The 14,347-nt window shown below is 38.6% G+C and overlaps 1 protein-coding gene across 2 annotated transcripts in view; it reads left to right on the forward strand.

Moving 5' to 3' along the window:
• XRN1 (5'-3' exoribonuclease 1) overlaps nt 1-14,347 on the forward strand; it is a 64,802-nt gene that overhangs the window by 4,767 nt on the left and 45,688 nt on the right. For both annotated transcript variants that reach the window (XM_089509114.1, XM_089509115.1), the window contains exons 4-14: nt 1,347-1,456; nt 1,540-1,650; nt 2,191-2,273; nt 2,432-2,519; nt 2,606-2,774; nt 3,257-3,324; nt 4,557-4,685; nt 5,685-5,754; nt 7,739-7,844; nt 9,778-9,867; nt 10,152-10,308. In XM_089509114.1, the coding sequence (XP_089365240.1) occupies nt 1,347-1,456; nt 1,540-1,650; nt 2,191-2,273; nt 2,432-2,519; nt 2,606-2,774; nt 3,257-3,324; nt 4,557-4,685; nt 5,685-5,754; nt 7,739-7,844; nt 9,778-9,867; nt 10,152-10,308 (1,181 nt within the window). The remainder of the gene's footprint in view (nt 1-1,346; nt 1,457-1,539; nt 1,651-2,190; nt 2,274-2,431; nt 2,520-2,605; nt 2,775-3,256; nt 3,325-4,556; nt 4,686-5,684; nt 5,755-7,738; nt 7,845-9,777; nt 9,868-10,151; nt 10,309-14,347) is intronic.

Consider the following 14,347-nt stretch of genomic DNA (forward strand, 5'->3'; position numbering starts at 1 on the left):
CTAGGGAATCCTGGGATTTGTAGTTTATTGTGGCACCAGTGCTAAATGTCTCACAGGAATACAGTTCCCCCTAGCATTGAGTCAGGGCAGTTAAAGCAGCCTCAAACTGGATTATTTCTGCACTGTGTTTTGGACCTAAATATGTGGTATATAAGATTTACTTATGGGCTACGTTAGCTGAAGTTTCTTTTCATTCAAAAAAAAAATTGGGAAACATTTGGCTATTCAATTTGACCCTTTCTCATGTTTCATTTTATAATTTAAAACATTCTCTAAGTTTATCTCACAAGGTAAAATGCCTTTAATTTTTTAAAAAATTGCACTTTAAAACTAGTGAAGTAATAAAGTCATGACACAGAAAGGAGCATAACGTTGATTCTCGCTATATGTTATTGCTGTTCATGATATAGTGGTCAGTTAAGTCACTTCACCATATGGCTTAAAGTTTATTTCCATGCACAAAATCAAATAATTCCTCTGCTTGCCACAACTTTGATGACAATTCCTACAAAACTGTTGTTTTGTGTAATCTTGGCCCACAAAAATTGTTTGCAAGTTTTGCAAAAGGGATGTTAGGTTTGCACTATTTTCATAAAGACCACATACAGTACTTAAATTGCATCTTCTTTCTTCTATTCCCTACCTGTTTTCTCCCAGACTACTCCATGCCTTCATTCTACAGTAATGATAACACTGTAATTTTGCCTGGTTGAGGCAAAGTGCACTTGCCCCTCCGTTTTCGCAGGGATCTATTCCCGACCCCCCCCCCCACGTAAATGAAATATCTCCAATATTCAAGCCCCGTTGGTTTGAATGCCACTCGCGAATGGACGAGGGATATGGACTCAAAGTCTGCGAAAATGGAGGGGTGACTGTATAATTTTTCTGGGAAGCTGAAATCAGCAACTCCTTAATACATGGAAGTCTCTGAGGTCCAAAACACACTGCAGAAATAATCCAGTTTGAGACTGCTTTAACTGCCCTGGCTCAGTGCTAGGGGAACCCGAGACTTGTAATTTGTTGTGACACTGGAGCACTCTGACAGAGAAGGCTAAATATTTCACAAAACTACAGTTCCCAGAATTCAGTAGCATTGAGCCAGGGCAGTTAAAGTTGTCTCAAACTGGATTATTTCTTTAATGTATTTTGGCGTTAAGATATAAAAGTAGTTGAAGCAAAATAAAAATGAAAATTTTAGTTTAAATTTTAGTATAATCTTAAGTGTGAATTGTGTTTTAAAAATATTTTATCATAGTATTTGAAATTTAATTTTATGCATTGTTACTATTGTACAGATTTTAAAATTTTAGTGTATGAAGGTGTAACTTTTAGATTTCTGTTACTAGGGACTGAATTCATGGCCAAGTTGCATGAACACCTGAAGTATTTTGTAAATATGAAGATATCTACAGACAAATCCTGGCAAGGCATAACTGTCTACTTATCAGGCCATGAGGTTACTTCTTACATTAATAATGACTTCTTAAATTAACTTTTAACAAAGCAGTGTGTATTCATTTTGCTTTGCTTTTCATTTAGACACCAGGAGAAGGGGAACATAAAATTATGGAATTTATAAGGTCTGAGAAGGCAAAGCCCAACCATGATCCGAACACAAGACATTGTCTGTATGGCTTAGATGCTGACTTGGTATGTTCGGTAAAAATTTTGATATGGCATATTTGGGAATAAATGAGATTTGTATGGGTGTTTCCCAAACAGTCTCTTTAGACTGCATAACTAATTTTCATCTGAGCATTGAGATTCTCATTCCCCTAAGTGCGACTTTCTCTTCTTGCTTGGGGTGTCAACAAAGCTTATTCAGTACTGTGGCAGTTGATGGGGTCCTGGCAACTGCATTGCATGTGTCGCAGTAGTTAAATGCCAGTATTGCTGCCACAAAGTTGTGGATTTGATCCCAGGTTGACAGCCTTCCACCATTTCGCAGGTCAGTAAAATGAGTACCCAGCTTGTTGGGGGCAATTGGTTTACAGATTGTAAACCACTTAGAGAGTGCTGAGTTCACTGATAAGCTATTGCTAAATGCTAAATGCTATTGCATATGTGGTGGATCTCAGATCCTTTCAGATCAGCACTTACTAATATTACTGTAAAAACTCTTAATTTAAGGTTCACCAAATATGTTGTTGAAACAGTTGATTCTAGAAAAGAAAATACTTCTTTCAACAGATTATGCTTGGACTAACAAGTCATGAGCCACATTTCTCGCTTTTAAGAGAAGAGGTCCGATTTGGTGGCAAAAAGTCACAAAGGTAACCTGGTGTACAAATATTAATAGCATTAAAAGGAAGATTAGATAAAATTACTGGATTGCTGTGTAAATTTTTGTTTGAATATTTTATATTGAAAGAGTTGGTTGAATATCACTAGCAGGAAAGCAGCTTACAGAGTTGTGTTCAATAATTTACAGAGCATGTGCCCCAGAAGAAACCACTTTCCATCTGCTGCACTTATCATTAATGAGAGAATATATCGACTATGAATTTTCTCCAGTTAAAGTAAGTATGAATGGACTACATGCAAATGTTGTTACAATATTTACAAATTAAATTTAACATGAATTGTTTGCATTTTCATTTAACAGGGCAAGATTTCATTTCCATATGAAATTGAAAAAATAATAGATGATTGGATCTTAATGGGATTTCTTGTTGGAAATGATTTTATCCCTCATCTACCTCATTTGCATATTAACCATGATGCACTGCCAATGCTTTATAGAACATACATGGCTGTATTGCCTGAACTTGGAGGTAAGCAGTCTGCTACACAGTTCCGAAAATGTGATTTTCAAAGTTCCTTCTTGTGTTCTGAGCTACAACAAAGGAAATGGTAGAATGGGGAAATAAACAATAGTTTTGATTTCTTTGTTTTGTATTCCTGTTGGAAGTTACCTTTTTTCCTTTATATTATCTGCCCTGGACAATTTGTGTTGGATCCAAACTTGTAGTCAGGAGAATTCTGCTGATAAAGAGTCACCTCAGCAACACCTTTTGTAGTATTGCTGAGGCCAGGCTGGGTGGGGGGCTGTAAGGGCAACATCAGAAATTGTGGGCCTGGCTTGCAAGGCCAAAGATAACTTGGGGAAAATCTCTTAATCAAGTAGTCTCCACTGGATCCTAGTTCCCTCTATAAGCAGAAGGCACTCTTTCATTCATGCAGGTGCATGTAAATGCCATCTCTGGGAAATGCTGGTCAAAATAACAAGCATAAACCACATTTTTACTTCTGATAGGTTACATTAATGAAAGTGGGCATCTCAATTTACCACGCTTTGAGAAATACCTTACAAAACTGTCTGATGTAAGTATATGTTTTTTCCACTGTACAAATCTAAAATTACACTGTATAGATTCCTTCTAGAATTCTGTGAATCTTGGGGGCTGAACAGACAGAGTGTAAAAGCTGGCTTCTGGGTGGCTTGGAGGCATGGTGTTTTGACACCACACGCACCCAGAGCAGCTTGAAGCTGCCCTGGGTTGTGGCAGTGCCACTTAAGGCAGCTTTTTACTGGCCCAAATAGGATCGGATCTCTTCTGCTCCTATTTGGGCTGGCTTTGGGGTGGATTGGGGATGCGGTGCGTGATTACTGTAGTGCCTGAGCGAGCAACACCAGGGAAGCTCCAATCTGCTCTTTTGGGGCGGTTTGTTTCATCCCTCTGTTTTCTTTCTGTTTTTTTGTTAGATATCCCGCTCTTATGAAGATATAAAATTGCAAATATTGAAGGTGGCTTGACTGAAAACCTTAGGACAATTCCCCAAATTCTGAAAATAGTAGACAAATTAGAAATATTCTGTAATATGTGAGACTGTCTGCTATAGGTACCCATAGTTGATCCTAGTTTCCCAGCATGCATATAGAGTCCAAAAAAGACAACTCTTTGCTTCATATGCTGTGCAATATTATGCATGGAAACGAAAAAAAGAAGGGAAACATTATAGCCCAGCTGACCCCACAGTTGTTGAAGCTTATAGAGAACATGAACTACTTCAAGTTTTCTAGAGTATTTTAAATATTTCGGACAGCTACTGGAATTCTCAACAATCCTATTAGTGTAGCATGGTTACAGCCTGTGGTGGTCTGGTTTTTCTTATTTCTAGCACATGATACACACAGTGACAAAAAAAAATTCATTTTAAAATTTATAACCCTTTGATTTGGTAGCTAATTGTGAAAGGGAGAGTACTGTAGTTCAATAGAATATCAAGTCCTACATCCATTCTTTCAGCCACTATTTTACTATTTTGATCTGGAATAAGGTAGCCTTGTGTTCATAGTGGCTACTTCTTGAATAATATTTCCCCCGCAACTAGTACTCTGAAAGTAACAAGTAATTTGTGAAGCAGAAATAAGCAATGGAATCAAAACATTTTTAAGAAAATAGCCTTAAAGATAGGTAAACCTTTTTAATAAACTAAACACAGACTCAGTGGAATTTTCATTAGCTTCAGAAATGGTTTCTGTCCTGTACTTTACTGTATTCTAGAGCATGTTCTTAAATACTGTTTTGTTTTTATTCCATATGTGCTTACAGTTTGATCGGGAGCACTTCAGTGAAGTCTTTGTAGATCTAAAGTGGTTTGAAAGCAAAGTAGGCAATAAATATCTGAATGAGGCCGCTGGTATTGCAGCTGAAGAATCAAAAAAACATAAGAAACACAAGGTTAGTAGGTTAATGTTTCAACCAATAAATAATATGCTTATTACAGAAATTTTAAAATCCAAAATCAGATTTTAGTTCTTGCAGATTTTAGTGTTTCTTCAAAATATGCAAAATGTAAGTATGCATTTACCAATATGTCTGTTTGTCAATGTGTTGAGGAGAAAGTCTCTGGAATTGTTGCTCTAAGGGGTTGAGAGAGAATTTAATCTATGCATCATGCCAGTGCAGTGACCACAAGAGAGAACCAGCTAGGTTCATAGGATAGACTGTAAAATATATAAGTACTTCCAGTTTGTAAGTAATATAAGTACTTTCATCACTCTGAACTTCAAAAGAGCTAGGATTTGTCAGAAATGGGGTTCATCCCTCAAAAACAACTGAAGTGTTTGTATTTAAATGTTCATATAAGATAAATCATACAGGAAACAGAATAAACTCTATTGTTAATGAATCTTTCTTTCATACACTTTAATAACACATTGTTTAAGGCAGATTTCTGTAATGTTTTGTCATAAAAATGTTGCATCTTGGATTATAATTGAAAGTGCATCCAAGTAAGTTTGATTCCCATTGTAACTCAGATAATCAAACTTTTCATGTATAGTATTGTGCTGCCACACTGAACATGTTATGTTTATTATTAATAGAAATTTTAATACTTATTTTAACTGTATTATGTTTAATTCTTTTTTAAGGGAGGGATGTTGAGATAGAATATTGTATATGGTTGTTTTAATCTATTGTTAGCCACTTTGATTGTTTTATCACAGAAAAGCGGGATAAAAATAAAAGTTTTATTTTATTTATTATTTATTCATCCACATAAAGCCAGTATACTTATACGGACAGGTTAGAACTTCTCTAAATGCTTTTTTCTCTTAAAGGACTTCATGAGCATATAGCTCTGGCTTTTATGCTTTTTAATTTTTAGTTTGCATTCTTGCATCAATTTCCTGTGAGCATTTATGTTATTTCAAAATTGTGAATTTATTTTAACAGGGTGAAGAAAATGCCTTATGCTTGGCAGCTTTAGAGAAGAAGGACAATAGAAATGTAGTCAGTTCAAAAAGTGAGTTTAAAATTATTTATGAAATAACTGTTGTGCTTCATCTGTTTGTAGATAAAATATTAGTGAGTTTGTCATTATTAGTATATGTTACTCTTCTTTAAGTGAAAGTTGGCATTATTTCTGTAGGAATATTTGGTATCTATACTAAGCAGAATGCAGACAGCCAATGTACCATAGTTGTTTGACTGTAGGTCTAGGACCATGAAGGCTAGAGTTCAAATCCCCACTTGGGCATAGAAACCGGCTTGGTGAGTCACTTGGGCAAGTCATAGTCGCTCAACCTCAGAGGAAGGTGAAGGCAAACCTCTCTGAACAAATCTTGCTGAGAAAAGCCCACGGTTGGTTTGCCTTAAGATCACAAGGTTAGTAGGGTAGTTTAATGTCTCAACCAATAAATAATATCCCCTAACCTGGGAATGACTTGTAGGCACACAACAATAGCAATAACAAAGCAAGGCAAGTGCAATATAAGCTTGTGGTAGAAACAGGAGAAATACTCTTGTAATATATATATATATATATATATATATATATAGAGAGAGAGAGAGAGAGAGAGAGCGCACATAAACTTATGTTTATTTTCTCAGGAAGTCCATCTCAGGTTAGTAAAAGAGATAGACAAAAGAAGTTGACATATACTTGCTTACAAGAGCCCCTAAAAGCTGGTTTTCATGTGTGGGTGTAAACTGGCATCCATTATTGGGGTTGGAGCCTCATGAACGTTTTCCAAACAAAAGAAAACAAACTAACTTCTTGAGAGAAGAGGGAAGTGACCTTTGCAGACAAGAAGAAAGCAAAAGGCTTCAGTACACAGACCAAAGAAAGATACAGAGGGTAGGAATAAAAGGGTAGACGATGTTATCTAGACTCCCCTCTGTTATTAAATTGTTTGTACAAGTGTTGGTGCCCATTGCTTCCAACAATTTCAGGGTTTATTAAAACTAAGCTGCTATTAAACATTATTTTTCTCACCTTTAATGTACCTGACAAATTTCTTTACTTAGATGTGTACTAAAAAAATTAATGGAGGATGAGACTGTTAACTATGATCATGCCATGAAAACTATATATTCAGAGGCATTACTCTAATCCTAGGATAGCTATTGGACAAGTAGAATGGGATGTCATTTAAATCTGAAATCAAAGTTGTAATTCGTTTTTTCCTAGCAAGCATTTCTTCAAGCTTTTTAAAATGCCTTTGTTAACAGTTTTTTGTGCTGTCCTTAGAACTTTACTATTACAAATGCTATTGAGTTGTGCCTTAAACTATTTAAATGTATCTTAATAATACTAATTCTGAGTATACTATAATAATAATTTTGAAGGGGTTTTAAAGGTTTGTCATTTGTTTGTTGGATGTATAAATCACACCCTTTGTCTAGTTGGCAAAAAAAACTTGAGATGAATCCAAAGAACATTACAATTCAGTATAACTTACTGGTGGTGTTAATATCAAAGGGAACTAAACATTAAAATCCTGACATAGCTGGATAATATTCAAATTGCAAAAAAAACCCAAACCCCAAATCCTTTGCTGTACCTCTTTTCCCAACTGAGTGGTTTGGGCTATTAGAAAATATACAGCACACAAAATTAAAGTGATATAGGCTTCACTGTTTCCTGAATGACAGTCAGATATGCTAGCTCAGTTGAATTAAAGCAATGAAAATAATTCCGGCTCAGAAATGTTTAGAAAAATTCCTGAGTGCTGAGTGCAGCAATGCTGAAAATTTGTTGCCTTCATGTTCTTGTAGGTTTCCCAAAGACAACTGTTGGCTACTGTTGGTTAACAAAATAGTAGTCTAGATGATCTTGACCAACCAGAGATTGATTTAACTTTAAAATCAGAATACCAACTTCACTTTTGTTAGCCTATAACATTGGAACTTTACACTTTGTTTTTTAGCACAGACAATGTTAATAAATCTGGAACATGGGCACAATTAATGCTCAAAACATTTTTTTTATTTTAATTTTATTGTAGCTGCTTTAGAAGATGAGCCAGAAGATGATGATTTGTTTGAAACAGAGTTTAGACAGTACAAAAGAACTTACTATATGACAAAGATGGGCGTAGAAGTAGTTTCAGAGTAAGTATGAACACCAAGGTGTCTTCAGTTGCTAAACGACAGGTGAGAGAAGGCAATGCCATAATCACAAAAAGTCAACATGGGTTTCAGAGAAACAAGTCATGCCAGACAAATCTAATCTCTTTCTTTGATAAAATTACCAGCTTGGTAGATGAAGGGAATGCTGTGGATATAGTATATCTTGATTTCAGTAAGGCCTTTGACAAGGTTTCCCATGACATTCTTGCAAACAAGCTTGTAAAATGTGGGCTAGACAAAGGAACTGTTACATGGATCTGTAATTGGTTGACCGGCCGAACCCAAAGGGTGCTCAACAATGGCTCCTTTTCATCCTGGAGAGAAGTGACCAGTGGAGTCCCACAGGGTTCTGTCCTGGGCCCAGTGCTATTCAACATCTTTATCAATGACCTGGAGGACAGAATTGGGAGCATACTTATCAAATTTGCAGATGACACCAAATTAGGGGGAATAGCTAATACCCCAGAGGACAGGATCAAGATTCAAAATGACCTGAATAGACTAGAAAGCTGGGCCATAGCTAACAAAATGAAATTCAACACAGAGAAATGTAAGGTATTGCACTTAGGGCGGAAAAATAAAATGCACAGATATAGGATGGGGGACACCTGGCTGAATGAAACTACCTGTGAAAGGGATCTAGGAGTCCAAGTAGACCACAAGTTGAGCATGAGTCAACAGTGTGATGCGGCAGCTAAAAAGGCCAATGCTATTTTAGGCTGCATCAATAGAAGTATAGTGTCTAGATCAAGAGAAGTAATAGTGCCACTGTATTCTGCTTTGGTCAGGCCCCACCTAGAATATTGTGTCCAGTTCTGGGCGCCACAATTCAGAAAGGACATTGAGAAACTGGAGCGTGTCCAAAGGAGGGCGACAAAAATGGTGAAGGGTCTGGAAACCATGCCCTATGAGGAACAACTTAGGGAGCTGGGGATGTTTAGCCTGGAGAAAAGAAGGTTAAGAGGTGATATGATAGCCCTGTTTAAATATTTGAAAGGATGTCATATTGAGGAGGGAGCAAGCTTGTTTTCTGCTGCTCCAGAGAACAGGACCCGGAACAATGGATGCAAGCTACAGAAAAAGAGATTCCACCTGAACATTAGGAGGAACTTCCTGACAGTAAGGGCTGTTCGACAGTGGAATGCACTCCCTCGGAGGGTGATAGAGTCTCCTTCCTTGGAGGTCTTTAAACAGAGGCTGGATGGCCATCTGTCAGGGATGCTTTGATTTGGATTTCCTGCATGGCAGGGGGTTGGACTGGATGGCCCTAGTGGTCTCTTCCAACTCTACGATTCTATGATTCTATGAGAGAGAGTACCTTATAGATAACATATTGAAGTACTGCAGTATCCTCCTTTTAGGTATCTGTAGACATTCTAGATTACTGCATTACACTCTTACAGTACTGCTATTCCATTTTAACTGCTCTGGCTGTCTCTTGTTGCATTCTGGGATTTGCAAACTAGGGAGGGGGCATTTAGAATTCTCAGCCAGAGAGCTCTTAGGCCTCACTGTATTGCAAACCCCAGAATGCAGTAGGAGGCAACCAGAGCAGTAAAAGTGGAATAGCAGCACTATAAGAGTGTAGTGTGGTAATCCCCATAGGTATTAGTTGGTGTGTTTAAAGTGTATTAGCATTATATTCTCTCAACCTTAAACATAATGCTTCTGTCATTTTTTGAGGATTCTGAGATGGGTGTAGTTGGTAAAACAATTTAATCCTTAATTATCTTCATAAGTGGAAAGAGAATGTTATTTAATACAGTTGCCCCTCTGTTCTCATGGACTTGAGCCTATGGGGCTTGAATATTGGTGAGTCTCCGTTTTAACGGGGGGGGGGGGGGTCCGGAACGGATCCCCTGTGAAAATGGAGGGCCATCTGCATAAGCATACATAATTTTTTTTTCTCTTTCAGTGACTTTCTAGCAGATCAAGCAAAATGTTATATCCAGGCAATACAGTGGATATTGCACTACTATTATCATGGGGTTCAATCATGGAGCTGGTAAGATGTCTGCAAGTGATACTCCAGGTCACATTTGAGATAAAGTATATTCTGTGTTATACGTTTTGACACTAGTTAAATGTACTGGAAATGTGAATACATGGAAGCTCTCCTAACCCCAAACAGTATTTTATTTAAGAATAATGTACCCTGAATAACACTTCTCGTTCTTCTAAAAATGATTGCTACTTCCAGGCTATTAGAATAAATACATTTGTAATATGTATGTATTTTTGTGCCCCTGTTTATTTTGAAGAACTAAAATATCTTGTTCCCTCTTGTAGGTACTATCCCTACCATTATGCACCTTACCTCTCGGATATCCGCAATATCAGTGACCTTAAGATTCATTTGGATTTAGGAAAGCCATTCATGCCATTTGAACAACTTCTGGCAGTCTTGCCAGCAGCTAGCAAGGATTTGCTTCCAAAATGCTACCAGGTAGGCTGCAATATTTTTAATAGCATATATGTCATTCATAAACTGTATTTCTGTTTTACAAACTGAATGTCTGTAGTAATATATTTCAATGTATGTTCATTGGACTATTCCCATCCTCAGGGGTTCAGTTCTGGTGGCCACCATGGATGAGATAAAATGTGGACACTCAAGCTCCATATTATTCTGTGATGTGTGATCACAGTGGTGATGTGCACACATCCGTGAGCACACACTGCCATTGAATAATAAGGGGCATGGTGAGTCAAGGATACTCCAGTACGTGTATAACTAGTGTGCCAATATGGCAAGTACACTGCATATTCTTCAAGCAGTGAATACTTTAACTCAGTATCTTTGGAAGTAATTATTTGCTTCACAAGAATCAGCGTAGTGTAGTGGTCAGAGGTTTGGACTACGACTCTGGAGGCCAGGATTCGATTCCCTGCTTGACTGTGGAAGCTCACTGGGTGACTGAGTGAGTCACTCTCAGCTTCAGAAAACCCTGTCATTGCACCTTAGGGTTGCTGCAAGTCAGAAACAGTTTAAAAACACACAACAACAACAAATTTACTTCACATCTTGAATACAGTTATACCTCAGTTAACAATGCATAAATATTACTTCATTAACAGAAAATTTGATACCAGAGACAGAAATGAAATGGTACGAATAGGGGCAGGTTCCTGCACCACACACACACACAAAAAAAAGAGCAGTTCAACATGTTTCAACAAAGCTTTCAGCCAAAACAAAACTAACAATATGCACATGTAAAATGCAACTATCAGGTCAGGTAAGTCTTGCCTAAGTAAACAAAAATATTTTGAACCTACTAGTGACCACTTGAAAGTTTCCAAAGTGCATCCAAAGATTCTTTTTTGCCCTATTGCTGTAGCAGTGTCAATTAGGTGCTGTCTGAGCTATGTACTTTTCCTCTCTCTAACTTTGTTCCTGACCTAGATTGTTTAATATATTCTACTGCATTTTGGTCCATCTCTTGAACAGACTGTCCTTTTGGATTTAACCAGATTTGTAATTATTTCCTTCTTTGTCATTCTTCCTCCAGCTGGTACTCTTGTTCATCAAAGCCTTCACCAGTTTATGGCCTCTTCTGTTTTTTTTAATGCTGCAGCTCCTGCTGAGGCAAAATATCTGAAACAGACGGACATATGAAGTGTCTTCTTTGTCTTGGGAGGGCCATAACATTGGTGTTTGTTCCCATTGTAGGTCCTTTACTCCTCAAGCCCGCTGAAACTGGGATTTGAGATTAAAAGCTCTTCTGTGAGCAAAAAGCACTTGAGACTACTGAGGCAGTGGCAGAGAACAGGGCTCTTCATACAGCCTCTGACACCTGAGCTACAATTTGCCCTTGTAAATTGTCCTTGTAAATCAGAACCAGCTATTCAAGATCCTGTATTCCAGCATGTACACAGCCAGGCATTGTTTCTGCCACAGCCAGGCATTGCATCTGCCACTGCCTTACATTTTGAAGGTTGCCAGGAAATCCTGGGCAACCCTGTCTTCAGTTCCACTTACATCTAAGATGATTGACACATTGTATAAGTTTATGAGGAGTGGTACTTCAGTGTCACGCTTGGTTGTGCTCATCAGGTCTGTCCCAACAACCATGGTAAATCATAGAAGATCTCTCATTCAATGAGGCTGGTTTGTACAATTCTGCCACTGATGAAAAATTAGAACATCCTCATAAGATGAAGTCTACAGCAGAGAGATTTGGTTTCCACCCATTTTCTCAAACATCTCACTTGAGGTTCCATAAATTCTCATCGGGAACAAGAAGTACCTACAGTTGTTTCACAAGTTGTGAACAGAAGCAGATTATTTTCCAACCTACAGCTAAAAACATGTCTGCTACATAATTTGTCTATTCCATATTAAAAAGGGTGCCAAGACTCTGGGAGATGGTGTCTTGGTCGGGCATGGTGCACCTTCCACCACCAGCTCCATCTCATCCACCATTCCATCTTTTGGTGACAGGCTAAGCAAATTCTATCAAGCTTGGTTCTCCATCACCTCAGATTTCTGGGTTCTTTACATCATCAGAAGAAGACCCACCTACAGGAGTTCTGAGTGTTACTTGTTCTTCACCTACACTCAAAGAGAAATGGACAACTAGAGCCTGTCTCTCTCCCACCTACAGCAGGGGTTCTGCTATATCTTTGTCACCAAGAGGGATGGTGATCTGTGGCCTTTTCTAGATTTTTGAAGTGTCATCTTTTACATTCAGTCCAGGCTCCTCAGGATGGTGACCATCAGTACTATCCTTCCCCTGGTGCAGAGAAACAATTGATTTGCCATCCTGGACTTAAAAGATGCTTATTTCCATAATGCAGTGCGGACAGCCCCTTGAAAATTCCTATGTTTCACTGAGGGATGAAAATCTTACTGTTTCAATGTCCTGTGTTTTGAATTATGCCCTGCCCCACATGTGTTTAACAAGTGCATGGTTGTAGTGGCTGCTTGGCTTCACCAACAAGGTATTGTCATATTACCTTATGTCGGTGTTTGGTTACTGCATGCTCTCACACATGAGCAACTGTTGTTAGACATATATTGCACCCTTGAGCTTTTGCATGCTCTCGAACTTGTTGTGAAGTACCACAAATCACACCTGGTACCATCAAAGCTAGTGAGGTTCATTGGAACTCTTTTGGACTCTTGAGTTCAAGAAGCCATCTTCTGGAGGGCTCTTTGAAAGGTTACTGTTTGGTGTCTTTGTAGCAGAAGAATTTGTTCCAGGGACATACAGGCCCTGTTAGGTCTCATGATCTTCGACCACAGCAAACACAGCATATACAAGACTAAGGATGGGACCTTTCCAAGCATGGTGCCTGGAAAATTATGACCCACTCTGAAAATCACAGAGAAAAAGTATAACCATTCGTCAAAGTGTTTGTTGCTCTTTCAGGTGGTAGATGGACCATAAAAACGTACAAGCAGGGATGCTGTTCTTGCCTTGTCAACTGCCAGTCACTACAGATGTGTGTCTCAGTGGTTGGGGCGCACACTCGGAGAGGCTGACAGTAAGGTCATTGGTCCATAGAGGAAAGAGCACTCCATGTAAATGTACTTGAAATGATGGCTGTGAGGAGGGCTTTCATATCTTTTGAGAAGGTTCTATGTGACAAAGTGGTTCAGGCAGTATCTAAAACACCATGGTGCTCTACTGCTTGAACAAGCAGGGAGGCATTCAATTGGACATCCTCTTAGGCCTCACAGTTCAGTTTTGGAACTGGTGCATCCCATGGGGAATCTCGGTAACAGCAATTCATCTTCTGCTGAACAGAATATCCTAGCAAGTGCATTGAGTTGGACAGTAGTTTCCTGCCATGAGTGGGATGATACACCCAGGAGTTCTCCGCAATGTTTACATAGGATGAGGCAAACCAACCATAGACTTGATCATGTTGCCTCTGAACAAGCACTGCAAGATCTTTTGCTCCAGAGCCCACAGAGAACGGGGTTCTCTAAGCAATGCATTTATTTTCACTTTGAGGGGTCCCATGGTGTATGCCTTTCTTCTGTTTCCCCTCATCATGAAAGTGATTGCCAAGATTCAGCAGGACAAGGGCAAGTGCATTCTGATCACCTACTGTGGCCAAGGCAACCTTAATTTGCCCCTCTGATTCACTTCTCCCAAAGGAAATACCTGAAGTTGCCATCTCATCTGGATCTTCTCACCATCCATGGGGGCAAGGTGAAGAATCTCGATTTGCAAGCACTCAATCTCGTAGCACAGAGGATTTTTCTATGACATTACTATCGAATCCTGATAAATGTGCAGTGCACAAGCTGTCTACATGGCATTCCTGTTCCTACAAATGAGCAAAGTTTGTGGAGTTCCTTCAGTCTATGTCTGTTGATCCTAATGAGGCACTGACAGCACATGTCTTGGACTTTCTGGTATCACTCTTTGACAGGGGCTTGCCATTATCTTCTATTAAATGCTATTTATCACCAATTTTTTTGGCATTTCAAATGCCTGGATAAGCTTTCTTGTTTCTCTGACCTTGTAGTC

This window comes from Sceloporus occidentalis, unplaced genomic scaffold (genome assembly GCF_023333645.1).
Source record: "Sceloporus occidentalis isolate IW3139 unplaced genomic scaffold, rSceOcc1.0.p SCAF_2, whole genome shotgun sequence".
NCBI lineage: Eukaryota > Metazoa > Chordata > Lepidosauria > Squamata > Phrynosomatidae > Sceloporus > Sceloporus occidentalis.